At 44.4% G+C, this 24,977-nt stretch overlaps 1 protein-coding gene across 1 annotated transcript in view; it reads left to right on the top strand.

The window, feature by feature from the left end:
- The window catches only part of ABCB7 (ATP binding cassette subfamily B member 7), a 796,257-nt gene that overhangs the window by 473,358 nt on the left and 297,922 nt on the right, over window positions 1–24,977 (top strand). The window contains exons 9-10 of the mRNA XM_086918402.1: window positions 986–1,160; window positions 4,129–4,286. Of these exons, the coding sequence (XP_086774528.1) occupies window positions 986–1,160; window positions 4,129–4,286 (333 nt within the window). The remainder of the gene's footprint in view (window positions 1–985; window positions 1,161–4,128; window positions 4,287–24,977) is intronic.

The following is a 24,977-nucleotide window of genomic DNA, read 5'->3' as shown; positions in this document are numbered from 1 at the left end:
AATCCAGTGGCAAAGTGATGAAGGGACCCACGGCTGGGCATGCCCTGCCAACCTTAGGGTGAGCAAAGCAAACACAAAGAGATGATGGATGGAGCACTGAAACTTTTCAAGCCCTCACCCCCAGTCACAGATCTGTTTTGCTTTAACTTATGAAAAACATAAATGCTGGAGAAACCCAAATTATCTTCAAGGCTAATAGTACTTGGGATTTAGATTGTGATGACCTATTTTCTCATACTCTGTACTTTTCTCTCCCTGCAACTGTTGTTTAGCTCTGTTAAAAGCAAAAAGAACAATTGATGGACGGAATGCTAAACAATGTTAAATTCTCTGGGCCTAAATCCATTGTTTTTTGCTTCCTACGCCACCCCAGTTTGGGCCCAACCACATGCAAATCAGTCTTGACCCTGCTTCCCATAGGAAAAGTCCAGCCCGACCTGTCAGGCCAGGTCCTCCTAAGACCGGAAACAAGCATCCTAGGACCGGTTTCAGGGTACCACCTCCTCATCAGCCAGTATAGCCTGAATCCAGTGGCATGGCGAGCAAGGAACATGCAATTGTCCAGCAAGGTTAAACATTCTCAACATGAGAACAAGTGGACTGTTTTTTTTTCAGAGACAGCTATTTATTGGTCCCATGGTTCTTTGTATATAATCCTTCTTCTGCCACTTGTATATATCTTTGCCTGCTGATATTATTTGGAAAACTACTCCTCTTTCTCTCTGGTCCTTCTCACTAATATCTATTTGATTTTGATTTATTCAGTACAAATATTGAAACTCTTTGAATGTATCTTTCAATAGGGAAAGTGTCCTAGGTGTTTTAATGTGCTTAGCCTTTAAAAATGTAAACAGAGACTCGATACTGGAGTGAAATTGGATAAACCTGAGTGAATGGCTTAACAATTAGTTTAACAAATGTTTTTGATGTATGCATAAAAAAAGATATTTGTCATTGTGATATTGTTGTTTTTATGTTTGCACAGTATTTTAATAACGAACAATTTGAAGCAGAGAAATATGACAGCTATTTGAAGACTTATGAAAACGCCTCACTCAAGACTACCTCAACCTTGGCTATGTTGAACTTTGGACAAAGTGTGATTTTTAGTGTTGGTTTAACTGCCATCATGGTGCTTGCCAGTCGTGGAATATTGGCAGGTATGGAATATAAGTGCTCTACTTTTTAACTATTTACTGTTCAATATTTGTGAAGGGTTTGACGTTTCTTGTTCTATTTTGAGTACAGTTAATGAATGTTCCTAGTACATGTTTATTATGGGGCACTACACCATTAAAAACATTTTATTATTTATTAACAGACATAGTTACCTGTTTTGTACATACATGTTTCTGTTTATTTCTTAGCCGTTGCATTTTCTTTGATCTTGTTGCAGCGGTGATCTATTTTTTATTTAAGTTTTATATATAATGTATTAACAAAAAATATACATATCCATCAATCGCTATATGGCAGAAAATACATTTGGGATGGCCGTGATCGCAGTTATCACCATTTAATAGTGTTGTCTACAGCCTCTTCAGATAAATAGCAGATGTTTTGCGGTCTAGCTTTTGGTGGCAGCATTTCACTGAATTTTTCCATGTTCATGTGGCATTTAGCTACTGATGGTTTCTTCCAATGCAGAGCGATAATAAGAGTTTGGCCGTGAGCTTGCGTACCCCCTTGGGAATTTTTTCAACTTACACCAGAAAAAAATCTGGTGATTGACCCACTGTTACTCCCACTGTCAGTTGAATTACTTAAGCTCCTTGACCTGAAATGTTTAATTTGAGGACAATTCCATGCCAAATGTGGAAAATCTGTGCGACATTACAACTCTTACATTCACGTGGTCTGGCCTGGTCAATGCGGTTTACTTGACTTGGTTTGCAATATATTCTGTGTAAGAAGTTGAAGAGTGTCAGTTTGTGCCTGTGGTTCATGGATATGGTTTGTAGTTGTACAGAGCAGAACTGGTCTTCTTCCGCTAGAGTGATTACTGTCATTTGTGTTGAGGTGCATGGGTTATTATAAATATTACATAGATGTGAGATCCATGCCCTACTATGTTCTGTTATTATTACTTTTGATAGTGGTGTACATTTTGGGGCTCCAGTGGGTTTTTCTCATACCATGCTTTCACATTAGTTCTATAATCTATTAATATGTCGGATGCATTATTTGGGCTCCTGGATCTGACTTGCTCCAGAGAAATGAATTGACCGTTTACAAAGAGCTGGCCCTGTCTAGCGCTATAATTTCAAAAGCCAGTGGTAGCATGTGGCTCTGTGTGAGTCGTGTATGGGGGGAATAGAGCATAGTCAATCCTACTTGTTTACATAGTTTCCACCAAGCACTGGTTGTCATCGTGATAGTATCCTTAACTTCCGTGTGGTGCGTGATCCGCTTCATGGGGCCGGTTTGTGGTGTGCTCTACAGATGTGATCTGTGAGATCTGTTATCCATTATATCGGACTGGGGATTCGGAGGGAGCATGGCTTTGTTTCATGTTTGCGGTCTAGGTCTTTCAGGCAAGTGTGTTGTCCACTAGTACAACACAAAATAATAAAGCCCTTTTCAGAATATATTAAGGTGTAGCAGAGATCTAACTTAGGAATCAAATGCAAAGTCCAAACATAAAAAAGCGGCTCCCCTCTAGTCTTTATTTCAAAATAAAAAAAATCTTTTATCCTTGAATAAACGTAATCAATATCTTATGATGCAGTATCAAAATAACCTCAGTCCATTTCTTCAAATTTATATGATGCAATATCAAAAACTGCCAGAATGTTTTTGCAAAGTTTGAATTATTTGATTATTTGAAAGTACGGAATTCATACAATGAATTGTTGCTAATGTTCTTCTTTACAGTGTTTTAAACATAAAGGACCTTGTAGGGATGATTTCCATTTTTTTCCATGCTTTGATGATGAAAGTTCTGCTTTTCAACAATTTAGATTCACCTTTCTTCTAATTGTGTTTGATAGTAAAACTTAAGAAGCAGTGCAATTGTAGAATAGAAATTAGGTGGAGGTATCATCAGTGCCTCCCTGACTGGCAGCTCTATGTGCAATCTGTCACAGCAAATACAATTTTCATTGCTAATGCAAAAAACCCTTAAAGCCAAATCAGTTCTGAAAGCTGTGAGGCAGTGTAGAGGACTATTCACACCGGCCATATTACCACTATACCTTCCCATTGCTACTGACGTTTATCTACAGATCTATATTCAAGGAGTTTTAAAATGCATACTTTTTTCAACTTGTATTCCATGGCAGTTTAACGAGGTTATGCTTTGACTGAAATGTGGTTTGCCAGTCTCTTGCATGTTTTTTTCGTGTGTTATTTTTTAAATAAGCATGCACATCTGATGAATAGGTCTCCTCTGGTATGGCAGGATTCTGGTTCGAGAAGCAAAGGTTTCTTGTTGAAACATTTGTGCCATACTCCTAGTACTCTCCCGTATCTACATCCAGTTTGAGGCAGGCTCTGTACCCCCAGAGACAGAGTCCAACAGCAACCAGACAGTGGAGACACAAGAATTGTCTTGGCATCCTATTCTGTCCCTTTCAAGTGTGCCCCAAGTGTTAGATGTGGCTCATTAGACCTGTCGAGCAGAATCTGATGCTGTAGTGTGAAAAAGGATGTCCACACCCCCATGCTGCATATTCTGTGGCAGGTCAGCCTATTGTTTGCTTCTGGGAGTCATTCCAAACCTTTTCCACACCTATTCAAAGCTCAGTACAGGCTGAGAGCTGGCAAAACGTATGCAAATTAGCCTTCCAACAGTTTAGGCCAATACATTAGATCGTTTATGCTTTTAAATTAGTCCCATCCCTAAGTTACAGTATTAGTAGTTTAATCTCTACTTTGGTTTTCTAGATAGGCCTGCCACAGTGGAAATTGCTTTTAAGGACCTTGGCACTGTAGGAACATGGTAACGTTAACTTTCTACCTGTCCCAGCTGATGCAAAGGATTCCTGAGCCCTTGAATGCTTGGTTGTATAAGGTTCTCTTGTATACAGGACTGTATGTGTACAAGAATGGAACGTGTTATTGTGAATGTATTAAACTATTACTTAACTGTTGTCCAGTCCTCTTGATATTACTACCTCTATTTTTTAGGTAATATGACGGTTGGGGACTTAGTTATGGTGAACGGGCTACTCTTCCAGCTATCTCTGCCGTTGAACTTCCTCGGAACTGTGTACAGAGAAACTCGACAAGCTCTCATTGATATGAACACTTTGTTTACACTATTAAGTGTGGACACAAAAATTAAAGTAAGTGTTTCAAATGATGCATGCCTCACCATGGGATACAGCTGTTTTGGATACACCTAATAGTTTAGTCAAGTGGTGCACAGAACAGGCAGGCCAGGGGAGCATTCATTTCCAGCCATATTTTAGCCTATGGCCGTATTTGTACTAAGAGTGTCATCATACAACTGTACAGTGCTTACATGCCAAATGGGTTAGTAGATGTTGCATGCCTCTCTGATATAGAGTCTAGACGGTACCATCTTTGGTTTCTTTTCGCTGTGTTTGTACTTGTCTGGCACAAGTAGCTTCTTACTGTCATTCTTACATCCAAATGTTCAGGAATACAACAGGGCAACAAGCTTTGTTCCAAGGACGGAATGTTATGAGTAAAAAGAGCGGCTATTATATGTGGGTTGTTGAGAAACCCAACATTATTGTGCTCAGTTTAAATCCATAGAGATTAATTAATAGGCTGTATTCCAGTGAGCAACATGAGGGTTTATTGATGGTCCAATAAACCCCAGGGTAATGCTGTGATTGCTCCAACCCTGGTGAAGCGGATTGGGGGCAATGTCTGCCCTGATGGTCCCCTTCCGCAGCCCCTTTATTTAAAAAAATACTGTAGGCCTACCAGTGGGACCGAGACACCTCGGAAAATAAATTGAAGACTTTACCGAGGTTTGTTCACATTGATGGATCCGACATGGATGAGGAGGTGGAAGACAAGTTTGAATTCACCTTAAAAGCTCTGGAAGAGAACTATGGGGGAAAAGCAAGTGTTGTAGTAGAGACACACATGTTAATTCTCTTGTGCGCAGTTGCTAGGGGAAACAGTTGGCCAGTATGTAGCTGTGTTGTGAGCCTTGACTGCAACGTCCTACTTTAAACAGCTACATGGAAGAGATAATTAGGGACCAATTAATTAATCGTGCCTCTAACATGAAAATTCAAGAGAAGTTGTTAAATTTGAAAGAACCTTCCTTGGAGAAATTAATAATAGTGGCCAAACACATAGAAAGTATATTGAATTACGTGGACAAACTAAGGGTGAACGATAATGGGTGTAGAAGCAAAGGAGAGGGGGCACAGTCTATGCTGCAGGTTACAAAAACTTCCACTGGAAAAAAGAGAGCAAGTTGAAAATCACTGCTGGGTGTAGGAAAAGAGCTTGTTACAGATGTAGAAGTTAAAAACATGTGGCAACTTCTGGAAATTGTCCAGCGTTGAAGGGAAATGCTTTAGTTGGCAGACAATTGGACCCTTTTCGAGAGCGTGTCAGAAAGGAGGTGCAAATTCAAAAGAGAGCGTGAATGTTGTAGAAGAAGGAATATTGACTGATGCATGCGCCCTCTGTGATTTGTTGTCTCACTTTTTGTTTTGAATTATGTTCCTAACTGTTACAATGCGGTTCAACTGTTATAAAAAGTATTGTAAAGCGCTCTGATATCCTTCGGGATCAAGTTCGCGCTATATAAAACTTTATAAATAAATAAATAAAGTGAATAATAAATGAGTGGCCATAGCTGCTCATTTATTATTCCCTGCGCCTTCAAGGAGCGCCCCATAATACCCTGGGAGGACTATTTTCAAATATTTTGGTAATGTCCCTTGAAGGGGCAGGGACCTCACCAAAAATGTTTTTAATGTTCTGGGGGTGCTTTGAGGAGTTGTGCAGTACCCCAGCAACACTAGAAAAAAACGTATGTCTACAGGGTCATTGAAACCATGACCCCAGGAGAACTTACTATATTATTCAAAAGCATTTCCCAGGTTGGAGATTTTGCTCTACAGTGGGACTGCAGTGCCACCAAGGGACTGGTTGTGTGGTTGCATTTTATGTGATGCAGTGTATCACCTAAAATGCAAAAGCAAGGCTGTTATGTAGTTATTTTTATGATTGCATCTTTTGGAGTGTTATAATGTTAAAAGGGTAGACTAAGAGATGTTTTTTTCATTTAAAGAAAAAATAATATATCCGAGTACTTATTTTCAGATTTTTCACCCCAAAAATGTAATCATGGAAAAACGTTCAAAAAAGAAAGTCAGGACATGTAGTTAAAGACAACTTCATTAAATATGTTTTAAGCAATTCAGTATTATAAATATTTTATTGTGTGTATTATTGAATTATACATTTGGTTAAAATTATTGGTAATGTTTTGGAGAAAGGTGATAGATCTGTTTTATGCATTGGTGTTAGGTGGGGGGGAAAGGGGTTGGTTGGCTGCAGCAGAATGGGGACGGGGGGCTATTGACCATAGTCCAGGCCCTGTGGCAAACCCTACGCTGCTCATGGCCAAAGGTCATGCGAGATGGGGCTTGTCTTTATGTATGGTAATAAAATATTACTTTGCGTTAAAAATAAAAAAACTTAGAAATTAAAAAAAAGGCAATTTTTAGTTTTATAACTTTAGCAGCCTTTGACAAATCGGCACGAACAAATCTAAAAAAAAAAAAATGTACAAAAATATTTTTCCATCTTCGCTCCTTTCTGGTAAGTTTTGGGGTGATGCGTCAAGGAGAGGCAGAGAAAAAAGGAGGGGTTCCGAAACAGGTTTTCCACATTCTTTTTTCTGTAGGAAAATTAGGCATAGTTACAGCCAAAACTCCTGAAAGGAATTTCACCAAATATAGCAGAAAGCTAGATCGTGATCCAGAAGGCATGTTTTTTGTGGTTTGGTGTAATTCTGCTCAATAGTTTTTGAGAAAATAAGGCTAAAAAAAGAGATCTTTTACGTCTCTGGGGATCTGCAGAGCTGACAAATCTCTAGATATGATCTGATTGTCTACCGCCACATCAACAAAGATGTGACAGCAGCCATTTTAGGACTCTGGGACGCCGGGTCCAAAACAATTATTTAAAAACAAACGTACAACAAATTGGCGGTGGAAAAACACCCACCCAAGATTCCCTGCCCGGAAGAGCATTTGAAGTGTAATGTGCTCTTATCCAGCGGGAGCAGAAAGCTGCTCCTGTCATGTGGGAGGACAAACATTTCTCCCTGCCAGCGCTCTTGTGGGCAGGGAAACACAGGAATGCTTCTTCATGCTGCTACAACAGGGAGGGAGCAATAACTGCTTCGCTAGCACCTGGAATGGGAGTCCCCCCCGCAGTCCCCAATGTGCACATGTTGGGTGCCCGAGTGGGCTTCGGGACACCCCACTATTAAAAAAATAAAATACTGAAGATGCTGGTTCTGTATTTGCAGGAAGCTGTAGCGCAGGGACTATGGGGTAGCCCCCAAAACAAAAATGATCTGGGTGCACACAGGCACCCTATTTATGTAATTTTTTTAAACAAAAAAAACTTGTTGATGGCTCATGAGCTGTCCATGGGGCCGCTTGCAGGAGCTGTGTGGGTCCTAGGGCTTTCCCCATATCCCCCACCTAAATTTAAAGATGTACATGTGCCCAGTGAGCACCCAAAAAGATAGTAAAACACATTAAATGAGTGGCCGGAGAGTCTCATTTATTATTACTGATCCAGCATGGAGCGTATTATAATGCCCTGAAAGGATATTTTGCAGATTTTATTGGAGCGTAGTGGTACCCCTAGAAAGAGAGGGCACAACCAAGCATTTTTTTAAATGGTGTGGGGGGGCTGCAGGGAGTGCCGCAACCCCCAGCAACATTAAAAACAAACCAATTGTAAGTCTCCTGGGTCATTAAATCCATGACTCAAGGAGAGTTTACCTCATTTTTGTTTTAAAGCACTCCCAGAATGAGTGCAGAGCCTCCTTGTGGTTGGTTCTTGACTGCACTTTGTAACTTGAAAAATATTTTTTTAAAGGCTCAAAGACGTGATTAAACTTTATCAAAATATACTTTTTAATGATAAATATATGTGCCATCTTTCGCATTTCTTGCTGCCAAGATTTTTCTCTTTTTTGCGTTGAATTTGCCTTTGCTTCTTCACACTCTTAAATCCTTACCTTTTGTAAGCTTTTTGTAACTCTTTTGTCAGCATTCACAGTTTTTTCTTAAAGCAGGTTAATGGCATTGCAGTTGAGGGACCTCTTTACATCAGGAAACTGAGCATATAAATCTGTTCCCTACCTTCTGTTTTGGTGGGCGAGGAAACAGGCCCAATAGGCACATCTCTGCAGAGCTACCCAGCGTTCTCTCTAGTGTCGCCCTTGCTAATTTCACTAAGTCAATGATGGGCAATTCCACACCATGTGGATAAAGTTTGCATCCTGTTGGTCGCACCTCAGGCACTTACACATCTTTGCCCCCTCCCCCCCCCATGTATCATACTAAGCCTGTGCCGAGTCAGGTAGGTCATGTGTATGTAATTGACTGGACACATTTCAGCTTTGCGTTGCAGGATATTGCCTTTGGGGAAGCTAAGACTCTCTCACAATCTCGGTCTGTGAGTTGCCTACTTAGGGCCTGTTCCCAGGTATATATGATTTTAGATAGGGGTTCCCGCAATCTCTCCATCAGTGCGATGTAGAACCACTTCACCTGGTGCTTACCTGCTCCTAGGGAGAGCAGCGCCTGCAGTAAGGCGTGCATGTCCGGTTCATCCCTGCCTCTACCCCGTAGATCACCAAATGTGTGTATCAAGGCTTTGTGTTGTGAGAACTGGCCCACAGGTAATCCATATTGTTCCACTAGTTCCACAAAGAGGATCAATGAATTTTCTTGGTAGCAGCCTCCCAAAGTATTTAAGCCCACCTCTGTCCATTCGGTTAGCTGCTCAGGGGTGAATACCAGGCATGAGATTTCATGCAGATAACCCACCAAGGGAAGCCGTGGTGAATAGTTAGAGACCTCAGGTAGCCTAGACATACTCCTCTTCCAGCACTGCAGTGCAGTGTTTTGTAATGTTGATCTATAGGGGATCACCACTTTATGATCTAGGATCTTGGCTAGCAGCAGGGCATTGTTATCACCTAGCCCACCCAGGGGCGTTCCCTCTACATTTGCCCCCTCTACGCCAACCATTGTATCTGGGAGGCTAGATAAAAGAATTCAAAGTGGGGCACTCCCAGTCCTCCATTATGCATAGGGCGCCGCAGTATTGCCAGTAAGACTCTCCTTCGCCCCAAATTAAGTCTTGTGTTAACGAGTCCAGGAGGATGAATCGGCTTCTGGCCAAAATCAGCGGGAGATTTACAAAGTAATACAGTAGTCTGGGTAACATAACCATTTTGGTCAATGATCCAGGTACCTTCAGTGAGCACTAGAATGTTACACAGGATCTAAGCAAACAAAGTGCTCTGTCCAGGTTACCTTCACGCATATCCACCAGGGAGTGATAGATATGGATTCCCAAGTACTTGAACATGGTTTGGGCCCGTTAAGATCTTCTGGGAGTACCAGGGACCTCATCAATTGCCCCAGTATCGGGAAGAGGTAGGTCGTGGGCCTATTGACTCGTAGTCCTGTCAGGATGACAAATCTATCTAAGAGCCGCAGAGCTGTGGCTGATCCAGCCACTGTCTCATGAATATAAACGAAGAGGTCGTCAGCGTATACTTATTGCATAAAATCACAGTACCATTTTTCTTTTTTATACAGGGGGATGAAAAGATCTTACAAACCCAACATCTTTTTAGCTTTAACATTTTGTCAATAGTCAAATAAATCTCTTGTAAAAGAGCACTGTCAGCCTTAAGTTTGGAAAGAAGAGAAATCACCTTGTATCTCTTGATCGGGTTACCTATTATTTTAACATTCCATGTAATGAACCTGAATTATAAATAGGTAGCAATAAATAACTAAATATATTTCTACACTGGATTAAGGAAGGCCTTAAATTAAAATGTGTAAAAAAGCAGTTTGAATAAGTTCAGATTTAACACACAAAGCGCATTTGCGCATTTGTTAAAAAAAAGTACTAAGAGAACATAACAATTGCCCATAGCAAGAAAAGAACAATACAACAGTAGAAATTACCAAAAGACATACCTATACAACACATGAATAGATTGAATGTAAGGAGACCACAAGTGAAGACGACATGTCAACAGCGGAATCCCACCGACCATCAGGACCAAGACAGATTAAAAAAAGGAAATTAGAAATGAATGATGCATAAATGTAATAATATTGTTTAGGTAAACTAGCAGAACATTCATCAGAAGGTTGAAGCAATCATGGGCAAAATCAGAAATACTGCAAGTAAATGCTCAAATTACTGTGGATTTAGATGTTCCCATAGTTTCTATTTTACATTCAACAAGAAATGTCCTCCGCTTGATGGGATCTTCATCAACTGTATTTCTTTCTTTGTAAGTTACTTTAATCATACAAGGATGAATATTTTTAAAAATCTTAACATGTAAAAAAAAGAGATGCAACTGTCCTCTGAATCTCATATAGAAAAAGCTTCTCGAGACTTTGGCTCTAAGCTATTCCAAATATGAAACAAGCATTGGCATAGCCAAAGGTCTTGCTTTTGGGACCTTATAAGTATTTAGTTATGCAGCACAATATCCTTGGTGCAAAAATATCAACCTCCGCATGGCTAAACACTTATAAGGTCCCAAAGGCGAGACCTATTGCCTATGCCAATGCTTGTTAAAGACAGCCACTAAATATACATGCTTTGCTTTCCCATACACCCACTTTACCCCCCCTGCTGGGATCAGTGTTGGCTTTGGTCAAACCATAGCCCAAACTTTGCCCCCCCACCCCCCTCTGAAAATGTTTGTGAGTATCCGTGCTGTAGCATATCCTTCAGAGCCTGCTCCCTCTTTACTTGGTCCTTGGCCGGTTACCCCCTGTCGGGTCATGTGACCACAGCTCTCACTGAAGTCTCCTGGGGCGAGCATTAAACTATACTGACCACAGGAAGGCTCCCCATGTCTCCTCTCCCCAGCTGCCTCAGCTCCGGCAGGTTAAACATTTGCCCGCTTGTGGTGTGGAGAGTTGAGGGAGATTTGGCTGCCATTCAGAGGTGAAAAGATTGAGGGGAGAGGGAAGACCCGAAGGAACACAAACAAATCAAAGGGGAGGGGAAAGGGACAGAAGTTCACGTCTGAAACAAAAAACACGCGTTGATCAGTGACAGCGGCAAGAGCATCGTTTGAGAAGGAAGCAGGGAGAGTTCAAAACACAGCGAACCTTGGCATGCCCTCAAGGCACCGGGGAGGTCTGCAGGGGAGGCTCCCACCACGGGGCAGCCACAGATAACGACAGAACAATGCAGAGCTTTGGGAAATTCACACAGGGGTGGAGGGGCAATGGGCAGCATGGGAGCTGGAGGCTTGTGTGAGCGAGCGGAAGCGTGTCAGCTGCAGCAGAGCCGCAGCAGGATACCCCTGTCTGGGGCAAGCGGTCTGGGGCAGGTGTGGGGCTCAAAGAGGCTCTGTTGGGGCCACAGAGAGACGTTCTCTTTTTATTTATTTTGTTTGCAGTTTTTATACAGCGCGAACTCGACCCAAAGGTCTGAGACTACGTTACATAAGCACCAGTTACATTACAGAAGGACACATTCATTTTTTGTAGGCATGTGGAGATTAAGTGATGTGCCCAGAATCAAAGGATGTTGGCAAGACTATTAGCTGTGCCTCCCAATTCTCATCACTGAGAAATGGGAGGCCCAGCTAATAGCAAAGGAATGCTTTATAAATGGGACAAGTTACGATGGGAGAGGGGCCACAGTCATAATTAAACTGTTTACAAGACAAAAAAGAGCTAACCAAGATGGAAAAAATAGCAATAATCGTGAAAAAAGGAAGAAGACGGATTGCAAAAGTGAGAAACGGACATACAAGAAAAAAAAAAAGCTGTTAAATACGAAAAACTGGTGAGAATAAGAAAACGGAGAGAGAAAGAGAAGTTAAAGAATGAGAGACCGGGAGTAGAAAGATTTTAAAAAGAATTAATTGGAGATACAGAATTATGCAGAGAAATAAAAGTAAAGAAAAGATCAAGAAAATGAAAAGACACACAATAGAGGAAACTGACAGAAAACACAAAAACATAATGTAAGAAATAAAAGAAACCCATCTAGAATAAGGAAAAACGACACAAGAAAATCAATGGAATATTAGGATAAGCGAACAAGAAAAAAGAATAACAAGCGCGCGCCGCCATGGCTGACAGTAAAAAAAAAAGAGGAGAGGAGGCGGCAGCAAGGGGAGGGGAGAGAGGAGGGGGCCTGTGCCTGTTTCCCTTGCGGGAGCGATCAGGAACCATCTGTTAATTACAAACAGATGGTTTGAAAGCTCGCTCCCGCAAGGAAATCGCCAAACGTGCACGCGTTGCCATTCAAAGCAATAATGTGTGCATGTTTTTGCCTGAAAACCTGAATCGATTTCCAAAGGTCTCCTCCTATGCAGCGTGCGCTGCATAGGCGAGACCTAAAAAGGCCTCAGCTCTCCCTGCTCAAGGGGTTAAGAGCTGCATAGTCCTTCATTAGCAGCCCATGTTAGCAGTTGCTTCATTGACTTTTGTTGGAAATTGTTTAACCTGTTTTGTTTGAACATTTTCTATATAACTTTCCGTTTTTTTTAATGAATAAACTAGTTTATTTTTTTCTATCAAAATGATGTGGAACTTACATATTTTAATTGTACTGTTTAGTTGAGGCAACACTGCTCCCATCAAGCACTTCTAAGAGTAACTCATTGGATGTTTCCTAACATTGTAGCAGAGAGACTTGAGAGACTTCTAGGAAATGCTAACTTTGAATATGAAGGGTCTACTCACTAGTCTGGCTGTAAATCTAAGCAGTGCTTATGCAATTACACAATTCGGCAGCTTCAGCGTTTTCTGCATAATTATTGCTTCTCACATAAGACCCCACCTGCGGTATAATCTTCAGATATCGAACCAGAAAAAAGTTTCTACCGGGCACATTCGTAAAAATGTGGCACTCTTCATGTAGCACAGTGCCAAGTATTTTGCATAAATTAACTCATCACATTTCAGTTGTTGGCTGCTGTTTTTAGATTATATATTGGACCTGGAACTTGAAGAGAATATACTTTTGTTCAGTCAATATTAATGGCTCTACCTGATGCACTGTACGGCAGCGTGAAATTAACTGTTACATAATTAAACGTAGTTCGAACTGGATGGAAATAATGATATCGTTTTTTTTACATTCATTGACAAGAAGATGTTTTCATTATTAATGCAAATTCATATTACGCAACAGTTGTCAAAGCAGCCGTTCTGTTATGGTCTGGTGTCTTACAAAGCCTGAGTTCCTAGGGTGCTGCTTAACTAAATGCTTACATTACACATATGTACTGTACAACTATGTTATGCAAGACTATTTCTCAACTGAAAGAGGTACTTCTGGAGGCCCAAAGTGTGGGCACAGAATAAACCCCCAACTGAAGACCATCTCTAACAAAGAACTGGGGTAGACCGCATAAAAGAGGCATGCCTTTTTTCTTAAGTATGTGCACAAAGTATTTTATCGAAAGCTATTCTTCAGTTTTCATGCAAGACAAAAACATTATTTGTTGAATAACATTTTCAGTAGGATCTGCTTAATGTGTATACTTTACTTTCTCGGTAACATTTCTTCTTTGTATAGCATTGGGAGTGTGTTGTAATGACTAAGTAGTAGAAAATACAACTGCTTCCGAATGTACCCCATGGGACTGCATAGTTTATCTTTTCTTGCCACACCGTTTAATCACCCTCTGCATAATTTGGTCCTCCTTTGCAATGCCATTCCATTGGTTCTGGTCATTAGCCACTGTCCACTGTCAGTATCCTCTGCATTTCTTACACTCACATTCTGTGTGGGGAAAACGAACACTTTTGTAGTAAATCCGAAGAGACAGATACCCGTCCTCCCCCTGAGGGGAAATACCAGAAAGAAAGGTCATGGGAGGAACAAGATGACTGTGTATCGCCAGAAAAGGCGAGACACACGAAACGTAGCACCACCCGCCTGCAAGGGACTGTACAAAACTATCATTTGCTTAGTGTTATGTCACCTGCAGGCTTCCGTTTAGCAAGAAGTATTCCCATCTTAGCCTTTTCCAAAAATATGAGCTGAACCGGTCTTCAGTCAGGTCCCCGCTGGTATTTTGTTTAATTATAAAAGTGCCAGTCATTGGCCCTCTTGTGATTGTTAGGGCACCATATTGATAGACAAATAAAAATATCTAAACACACTTGAAATGTGTTTAACTTCAAATAGCACTTTACATTAAAAACTAGTATTTGACTACCTCACAACACTGGCGCTTGAGCTGCATTTATTTTGTTAAGAATTTGAGGGAAAATGGAAAACTTCATACAGTTATGAATTCTACTGAAGTCTCCTATCCTTTGCTGATTTAATTATTATCTTAACTAAGTGGTCGGTTAAAGATAACAGGTTACCTTTACGTTTCATTAAGACAAGGCATCTGGTTTGACATGGTTACAGCAGACGAAATCTATTGATAGCAATATTCATAAAAATCTGCTTTCTGGGCCACTTTAGGATCCACTGTGCCAATACCTTATTTCAAGAGGGTCATTTAATCCTCTGCAGGATGGCCACCCAGCCACTGGGTGGCTAAAACTCTGCTTCTGCTGACTCACCGGAGGCCAGCAATCAATATTTAAAGTTCCCTTCGGTGTTGATGGGGATTTTCCCATTGATTGCCCTTGCTGACACAATTGGAGTATTTTTTAAAAAGATAGAATGCCGTCTTGACCGCATTGTCTCTTTGCTTTTTTTGTTCTGGAGAAACAAATCCCCAAAACAAGTTTTTTTTCTCTTTCTGTGTAATGAAAATAGCAATGACTTGCACGCTGGGGGTTTTCTGATAGTGACTGGGTGTCCTCAGTGCTTAATTTGAGCAAGTGGTTTTCAGTGTTCAGCACCAGCACTTAATTGTCAAAATCTGCACTTATGATGATCTGTGACATGGTAATGTAAAGTGATACTTGTATAGCGCACTACTCACCCGCAAGGGTCTCAAGGCGCTTGTACGAATACCGCTGTGGAACCCATCCTGGCTTTCCCTGTGAGGCGTCCACTCCGGGCACCCCCAAGTTGGAGGCCAGGCATCCTTAGCGTTGTGGGGGCTGTTGTGGAGATCAAGCAAGCTATTGCCCAGAGTTGCAGAGTGGGACTCCATGATTGGAATAGGCACCGAGGCGAGAATTATTAGGTCCGTGGAATTTTTGAGCCCAAGACCCGCCGAGGCGGGGAATTGAACCCTGGTCCCGGGCTAGACCTCTTCATCAGAGTCTGCCGCTCTAATCATTGAGCCACACTTCTCCACTCCACATGGGGGCTTTGGTTTGATTTAGAGATGGGCACAACAGTGTTTACTAATTAAATATACATTACAAATTGCTAACACCGGGCGCCCAAGCTATTCTTGTGGCTTTAGGGGGCTGTAATAGTCTGGATTCTCACACTTGTAGGAGTGTGATGGTTAGTAATAGTGTTTGTGCTATCATTGCCAGCGTTGGCAGTGCCAATGGGTGATGCAAGCTGCAATGGACTCTTGACAAAGACCCTGGTGTTTTTTTTTAGCTCTCAATTAATCAGTATTCTTATAAAGCGTGACTTCTCACCCGCGAGGGTCTCAAGGCACGGGGGGAGGGTGGTTCTGGGTTTGCGTGTCAGTCGAAGAGCCAGGTCTTGAGGTCCTTCCTTAATTTCAGTAGCAATGGTAATTGCTTGAGGTGCAGCGGCAGGGAATTCCATGTCTTCGCAATGAGGTAGGAGAAGGATCTTCCTCCAGCTGTGGTCCTGCGAATCCGTGGGATGGTGGCCAGGGCCATTTTAGGAGAGTGGAGATGTCTGGTGAGAGATTAGAAGGAGAGGCACTGGTTGAATAGGTCCGGCATTGTGGAGAGCTTTGTAGGCTTGTGTGATAAGCTTGAAGGTGAAGGTAATTCTCTTGTTGATAGGTAGCCAGTGAAGGTCTCTCAGGTGGCCGGTGATGTGGTTGCGGCGTGGGATGTTCAGGATGAGTCTGGCGGAGGTGTTCTGGACCGTTTGCAGTTTTTCTGGAATTTCTGGCTGGTGCCAGTGTAGATTGCTGTAGTCAAGTCTGCTGCTGATGAGCGCCTATTTTACCGCTTTCCTGGCCTTGGTGAGGATCCACTTGAAGATCTTCCGAAGGAGGTGGAGCTTGTGGAAGCAAGAGGATAAAACAGAGTTGATTTGGCAGTACATTGAGAGCGAGGAGTCCAGGATGATGCTGAGGTTTGCTGTGTGGTCTGTGGGTGTAGGGGGTGGAATTCTGAGTGCTATGGGCCACCAAAAGTCATCCAAGGATCCCGGGACAAGGACTTCAGTTTTGTCTGAGGTAAACTTGAGGCAGCTGTCCTTCATCTAGGTGGCAACTGGACTTTCTTCATCCCGTCAGGGAAGTCGCTCTTGCCGGCTGTGGGTTCGTCTGTGAGGCATAAAATCAGCTGGTTGTCATTGGCGTAGGAGAAGATGTTGAGCTTCTGATGATGGCTGCAAGCGGGGCCATGTTGATGTTGAAAAGGTTGGTTCTTGGGGAGGTTCCTTGAGGCAATCCATAGCTGATATCTGTGGGTTCTGATTTGAACGGTGGAAGTCTGACTCTCTGTATTCGGCCAGTGAGGAAGGTGCAGATCCATTCTAGTGCTTTGTCACGGATGCTAGTGTTGTGGAGTCTTGCTCAAAGGATGTTGTGGGTGACGGTGTCAAAGCAGGCTGAGAGGTCCAGGAGGATGAGGGCTGCAGTTTTGTCTAGGTTGAGGAGGGTGCAGATGCCATCTGTGGCGGCAAGGAGTGCGGTCTCAGTGCTGTGGTTGCTTCTGAAGCCCGATTGGCAGAGGTCCAGGATGTTGTTTGTTCCGATGAAATTGGATAGTTGGGCGTTGATGGCTTTCTTAAGGACTTTGACTGCGTAGTTCTTGAGGTCCGTCGGGTCGGCAGTAAGTTTCTTCAGCAGGGGGTTGATTTATGCGTGCCTCCGATCTTGTGGGAAGGTTGCGGACTCGATGGAGCAGTTGATGGTGCAGGAGAATTCGGGTGCGATGGAGCTGCCTGCTCGGTTGAAGATGTGGTGAGGGCGGGGATCCGAAGGGGCTCCGCTGTGGATACTTGCTCTTCATGATCCTGAAGGTGTCGGCGGAGGTGAGGGTAGTCCAGTTGGTCAGGGTCTGCTGGGGGCTGGATCCATTGGTGCAGTGTTTGCGGGTGGGGTGGGTGAGTCTTTGGTTGCAAAGCTATCTTAGATCTCCTTGATCTTGCGGTGGAAGAAGGTGGAAAGTTTCTTGCAGAGGTCTTGGGATGGGGGTGGGTTGTCTGCTGTGTCTGTTGGGATTGGTGAATTCTTTGACCACAGCGAATAGTTCTTTGCTGTTGTGTGTGTTGGCGTTGTTGCGTTCCTGGATGGCTGCTTTCTTTGTTGTTCTGATGAGGCAGCTGTGTGCAGTGATGGCAGATTTGAAGGCTGCGTGGTCTGCTGTGATCTTACTACTCCTTCATCTTTTCTCGAGCCGTCTGCCATTGCGCCTGGACTCTTGGAGGACGGAGGAGAACCAGCTGGCAGTGGAGAGTGTCTTTGGGTGCGATGACGATGCCTCCTCTCAGTCCGTTGACGTGGTCCTTGTGGATGATTTTGTAGCAATCGTGGATATCGGTTGCGATGTCTGGGGCTGAGCTGGAGTTCATCCAGGTTTCTGTAAAGAATGCGACGTCTGGGGAGATGGAGTCTGGGGACATGGAGTCGAGCAGGTCCCTGATCTCCCCAGTGCGCCATTTGAGGGAGCGGGTTTTAAATATGATACATCTGAAAGGTCAGGTGTGGCTTTTGAGGGTCGTGCAGTTGATGGGTCTGGGGTTAGGAGGCCGGCGAAGGTACAGTTGCGGCAGGTTAACGGGCCTTGGGTGTTCTTTGGTGGCAGGCAGAGCGGTGTCCGGTGTTGAGGGCAGGGAGGGTGCTGCCTTCGTAAAGGTGGATGGTCTAAGGACCAGGATCCGTGGCACTGTGCGCGATCCTGGTACTGATGGTAACAGACTGGCTTGCCTTCGGTGTGCCAGCGATACGTCCGCTGCGCGGCTGCCATTATGTAGTGAGATGGGGAGAACAGGACAGCTGTGAGGCGGGGAAGCAGTGCTGGAGTGGGGGAGACCGTGGTGGACGAGAAGCCACAGGGACGAGGAGAGAAGAAGGCACAAAAAGTGACAAAAGTGAAGGAAAGTTACTAAAGCAGAAAAGTTGGAAGGAAGGTAAAGAAAAAATGACAAAAGTGAAGGAAAGTGACTAATAGCAGAAAAGATTAAAAGAGGGAAAATACGATATAAGGGGATAAAAGAGGCAGAAGGCAGAGAGACAGCAGAGCAGAGGTGCTCCCCTCTATACCACCAGGGAGGGCCTCCAACTCACGGACCTGCAAGGGTCACGAGCAGCAGCTACCAGTCGGAGCTGTGCTGGAAGGCAAGCAGTACACTGACCAGCCCTGGGTGCCATTAGCTCTGTTTGTGCCTGCTATGGTTTTCAGAAGTATAGGGCTCATCCCAAAGTAGCTTAAACATTCAAATAAAAGCCAGCAACTCTGTTGCAGATGGGCTGCTTGCAAATCATTATTGGTGGCAGACCCAAATCGAGTCTCTCCTGTTGGAAACCAAATGGTTCCCTCACCTTCAAATAAGGTGTGAGAACCAGTAATGTGGAGAATAGGGACATCAGATTTCTTCTTATTTTGATTGGTGGTGTCCAGTGCAGCCTCACTGTAAAGTAAGCCACCTTGAGTAAGTTTTATGTTTGTAGGCACGGACACTTTACTCGAGTGACTGTACATTTGAATAACGTGGCTTTCAGCAGAAATCGAGGTTAGTTGGAGTCTGACCTAAATTTCATTTTTTTTTTAAAGTTTTTTTATTGGTATTTACAGATTACATATAATGACAGACATAAAGACTCGTATTGCTTTGGTTAGTCGTAGTTTTGGGTGCTTTGTGGTGAGTTCGGTGGTACGACATTGTACGCCCAGACTGACTGGCTTACAAGTAACATTTAACACTTAATTCTCACCTTTGGCGGTTTTCTAGTTAGACCATGAAACATAAAACGTAAAACATAAAGTGGTGGTGGTTGTTTGTGACAGAAAAGTACTTCCGGATTAGAGGTTGGGTTGTGCTTCGTCTATGGTGGTTTGAAGGAGTCTATGAATTTGTCTAGTTTGGACCACATCTCTCTGTAGGGGTGTCTTCCTGGCGTGTTTCTGAGAGTGGTGTAGTCTGCTCCTCATAGGAAGATCACCCAGTTTAGCCACCCTTTGAAAGTGGCCTTGGAGGTGTCCTTCCAGTTTGTGAGTACAATCTTTGTTGCTGAAGTGAGGAAGAAGTCAAGGAGATTTCTGTCTTCCTGGGTGGGGATGTCCGGTGAGATATGTGCTGTGACTATTGTGGTGAATGTTTGTCTAAGGCTGCAGCCCAATGTCTGTTCCGCAGTTCCAGCAGGTGTCATTGTCTTTTAGACCTATAGAGGCCAGGCGAGCTTGTGTCCAATAGGCTTGATGAAGTAGCCAGAATTTGGTCTGTGCTAATACTGGGGATATCATGCTTTTAGATGGGGAAGCCCACAGTGTTTGTAGTTCCTGTTCTGGCAATTTGGATTTTGTCTGGGTTTCCCAATAGACCGACTTTTGTCATTAAGTTTGGATTTGACTGGTCGGAGTAGTTTGTATAAAAGTGAGACTTGGTGACCTGTCTTGTTTGTTTTCCATGAGCTGGAAGATAGATGGGGTTTGTCTATGTAGTTTTGATTTTGTTAAGGCTGTTTTTATAGCTAGGAAATTGAGTTCTATATCTGGTAGGTTGTGGTTTTTTTTCAGGTTGTTGAAGGTGTATGGCGTTCATTCCATTTCTATTTGTGCTGGGAACTGAATTCCTTGCATCTTCCATGTACTCATGTCTAAAGTTTTCTGTCTGTATTTAATCTTGTGGTTACACCAGAGTGTCTCCCACTGCGAGTTTTTGATGCTGATTTCTAAGTTGCGGTCTATCTTCAGTAGCGCCTGTTTCGTTAACTTTAGGATCGGGTTGTTGTTGAGTGCTTGTTTGTTCGCTGTTAGTAGTGTGAGTGGGTCGGTGGTGTTCAGCATGGCTTCCTCTATGGCTAGCCATGTTGGCGTGTATTTTTGTCTTGGGAGCAAGCAGTGCATCCCTTGTCTGGCTATGAACGCTAGTTGGAACGTTTTCAGATCAGCAAGGTGGAGCCCGCCCAGTTTTTCCCCCAGCCTCAGCTTGCGGAGGCCCATTCTAGCTTTTTTCCCTCTCCATATAAATTTGTTTGTTGATCATTAGGTCTATTTTCTTGTGGAAGTCCTCTGTCAGGGGCAGGGATAGCATGTCTGCCAGGTAGTTGATTATAGGTGTTACCATCATATTGATTGTGTCTATTCGACCCCACCATGTGACAAACTTGGGTGACCATGTATCTAGTAGTTATTTTATCTTTCTCAGCGTCTTGTTCAGTTCTAGTGTGCCTCTTAGGCTTCTTTTAAATTGGATGCCCAGGTATTTGACAGCCTTTGGTTGCCAAGATAGTCTTGCGTTACCGATTACTTCCTTGGTTGTGTGTATTTTGAGTGGCATACAATCCGATTTGTCCTTATTGAGTTTGTAGCCTGAGTGTTTGGCATATGTTTCTATTGTACTCATGAGTGCTGGTATGGAGTGGAATGTTATGTTTGTTAATATTAGTAGATTGTCTGCGTAGGCGGCGATCTTGGCTGTTGTGTTGTTTATTGTTATCCCTGTGATGTCTCTGTTTGCTAGGGTGTCTGTGATCAGAGGTTCTAGTGCTAGTAGAAAGAGTAGCTGGGATAGTGGGCATCCCTGTCTCGTTTCTCTCTCTAGTTCGAAGGGGGCCGATGACCCACCGTTTATGGCTATTTTCGCTATTGGCTTTTTGTATAACGCCATGACTTTCTTTGTATACTCGTCCCCTACGTTTTACGCTTGCAAGCAATTCTCGAGGAAGTGCCAGGAAACTCTGTCAAACGCCTTTTCGGCGTCTAGTGTTATTGCGACGGCCGGGTGGAGTGAGTTAGAGGAGTGTTCTATCAATTGTCATAGGAGTCTGGTATTGTCATGCGACATGCGAGATTTCAAGTATACTACTTGCGGGTTTCCGATTAGCTAGGGTAATATCTTGTTAAGTCTAGTGGCTAGTACATTTGCAAATATATTTTGCAGTCAAGGTTGATTAGCAATATGAGGCGGTAGTTTTTGGGCCATTGCGGGTCCCAACCCTCTTTTGGAATGACAATTTTGTTGGCTTGTGCCATTATTTCTGTTATTGTCCCCTCCTCTGCGTAGTGGTTGAAAGATTTGGTCAGGACTGGGATAAGAAGTTCTTTGAACTTTTTGTAAAAGGGTGCTGTGTAGCCGTCTTGTCCTGGTGCTTTGTTGTCTTTTAGTGAGTTTATGGCTATTGCTATCTCTGTCTCTTTGAAGTCTTGGCCTAGTATTTTCGCTTCCTCTTCCAGTAACTTGGGTAGGTTGAGTCTTTTTTTTTTTTTTTTTTTTTTTTTGGAAGACCTTTATTGCACATTATTCATATACACAGCGGTGTGCCTACAACCCACTGCTAGGGCCGGCCGCAATCAGTGTACCATACGAGTCAAATGAGCTTCACAATATACGTCAGCAGCACACATGCAGGGACCAGAAAGTTACAGCTCACGAAGGCACCACAGTTGGTCCAGATGTAATGTTCATAGCACACCTGTAGATTGTGGCCGTGTCGCCCCCATGTGATCTCGGTCTAAATTTCAGTTTTTCTCAAATAAAGGTAAACATCAACAAACTGCACCCCCCCCCCCCCCCGGTCCTGGTTTCAGTGTATAGATCAAGTCCGGTAGGCATAGTGTGAAAGAGGCAGCTAAATCAATAGATGTCTAGTAGAACAACCCCGGGGTATGGAACCTTCACCCACATCCTGTAGCCATTCAGAAGCCGTCGCGGAGCTCTGCAAGGCAGTCATGCCACGCCAATCTCGCAGCCCACTTCAATCCCCCTGCTAGGTCCACTGCGCGAATACCCTACACAGGCCACAGTTCAATCATAGTACCTCACACAGGATCTTCTCAGGCAGCCCCATCCTCTCCTTCCGACAGAGCATCAGCCGCACTCCCATCGCTGTCAGTGTCAGCTAGGGACAGCATATAAAGTGTAAACGGAGCCCACACGTCCCTTGGGCGAGACGCCGCAGGTAATTCCTCATAATAACAGTTCAGTTGGTCCCTGCAGTAGGCCATATCATTCATCCACAGTTGCACATCAGGCTCTCTCCTCCCTCCCCATCCCATAGCAACCCTCCTTTTAGCCAATTGAAGCGCCAGCACCACCAGCCGTCGCGACGACGCAGCCACACCAGAAGCAATTCCCAAAAGACACAGGCGCACATCCAGCTTCACTTCAGTCGACGCCATAACAGTGAGCCTTTCAGTCACCTCTTTCCAGAAGTCATAGACACGCGAGCATCCCCAGGCCAGGTGCCCAAAGTCAGCGTCCCCAGCTCCACACCAGACACATTGAGCAGTGGACCGGAGTCCATATCGAACCAGTTGAACCGGCGTATAATACCACTGTTGTAGAAATTTGTAATGCAGAAGGCGGAAATTGCCGTTGATCACATATCTCCCAGTCATAGTACAGCATTCAGTCCATTCGTCATCACTCAATGGTTCCGGGAGACTCCTATCCCACCGTGCCCTAGCCAGGGCCGCACCTCCTCCCTCATCTTCCTGCGCAGCTTTATACAGTTTAGACAGCAATTTAGTCCTGTCCTTGGCCGTGTAGAGCAACTGTAAGGCCCCGAGGGCCAGCGGCTCCTCCGGGTACGTCTGGTATAAATCACGCACGGCAGCCCGAAGCCTGACATATACAAAGGTGGACATAGTAGCATTCGTCGAGCGGGCTGTCATCTCCTGAGAGGAGAGAAACGACGCTCCTGGAAACAAGTCCCCCATAGTTTGCAGCCCAGCCTCCCGCAGGATCTGTAACCCTCCAGTCTCGCCCGACACGGAGACATCTGAGTGATAAAGTAGTGGCATAGCCGGAGCGTATAGCGGTAACCTGTCAGCTCGTCTACCCAGGCTGTCCCATGCAGTCGCCGTGAGTCGCACAGTATCAATCTCCCCCTTCTCAAACACAGAGTGCTTGTTGACAATCATGGCCCTCAATGGATACGGCAGAACCGCACTCGCCTCCAATGCTACGTGCGGGGTGTACGGTGGAGCATCCATCCAGTAACTTGCAAAGTGTGCTTGCGCGCAAAGATAATAAAGCCTCATATCCGGCAGGGCGAACCCTCCCAGGTCATATGGCTTGATCAGCACCTCCCAAGTTACCCGTGGCTTCTTGCCGGCCCAGGTGAGAGATATCAAAAGGGACCTCACCCTTGCAAAGAAATGCGACCGCAGCGGGACTGGAATGTTTGTAAAAAGATAAAGAAATTTTGGCAGCACCACCATTTTTATCAAGGACACGCGATCCGCCAGGGTCAGTGGGAGACGAGACCATCGCGCCACCTGGTCTTCCAAGTTGGAAACAGCAACGCCGTAGTTGGCCCGAATGACTTCCTGACAATCCCTATGTACCCAGACGCCCAGGTATCGAACCGACTCCGTCGCCCATTCCAGCGGGAATTCCAATGGAACCCGGTGTGTAGCATCCGTGAGAGGCAACACTACAGACTTGTCCCAATTTATGGTCAGTCCGGAGTGACGGCCAAATTTAATAAACTCTCGGAGTATGTTGTCTAGGTGGAGTGCCGGGTCCCTGACATATAGGACCATGTCGTCAGCATACATTGACACAGCCAACGATCTAAGAGGGAACTTCAACGCTGCTTCCGCATACCTCTGCCGTAGGATACAGGCTAACGGCTCCATCATGATGGCAAAAAGCAGGGGCGAGAGAGGACAGCCCTGCCTCGTCCCCCTCTGAATCAGAAAGGAGGAGGAGACATGACCGTTGACCCTAACTCTCGCCGTGGGCGCAGTATACAACAGGGCAATCAGTGACGTGAAAAAGAAAGGTACCCCCATCCGATGTAGAACGGCCAACATATACTTCCATGCTACTGAATCAAAGGCTTTGGCGCCATCAAGCATGACTGCCGCCGCGGCCAGTTCCGGCTTAAGGAGGTGTAGGACAGCAAACAGCGTTCTCAGGTTGTGAGTGGTGGACCTGAGGGGGATAAATCCTGATTGATCTGGCAGTACCATAACCGGTAGAAGTAAACGCAGTCTCGTGGCTAACACTTTGGCAATTATTTTAACATCAGTGTTCATGAGTGACCGGGGACGGTACGAATCGCACCTGTTCAGAGGTTTCCCCGGCTTAGGTAGTGCCACCAATAGCGCCTCCCTCATAGTCTCTGGAAGCCGTCCGCACTCAAAAGCTTCTTCCAAAACCATTGCCAATTGCGGAATCAGCAAATCTGCATATGTTTTATAGAATTCGGCGGGCAAGCCATCCGTGCCAGCCGCTTTCCCATTCGGGAGAGCTGCAATTGCATCCCTAAACTCCGCCTCAGTAACATGATGCATTAGGAATTCCTGTTGGCCCCTGGAAAGCCATACCAGCGCCACATCCTCCAAGTATCGATTCACTTCCTCCTCTTCCGTCGTGTCCCTGTGCTCATAGAGCTGCGCATAATGTTTCGAAAAGCAGGCGAGTATACCATCCGTTTTAGTCACCACAACCCCCTGATCCTCAACCTCCAATACCGTGCAGTGACGTGCCCAGGGTTCCCTAATCCGATCAGCAAGCCCCCTTCCCGGCCTACCCCC

This window comes from Lissotriton vulgaris, chromosome 4_1 (genome assembly GCF_964263255.1).
Source record: "Lissotriton vulgaris chromosome 4_1, aLisVul1.2, whole genome shotgun sequence".
Classification (NCBI taxonomy): domain Eukaryota; kingdom Metazoa; phylum Chordata; class Amphibia; order Caudata; family Salamandridae; genus Lissotriton; species Lissotriton vulgaris.
Note: the sequence above shows the minus strand (reverse complement) of the source record. Positions and strands in the feature narration are given on the sequence as shown.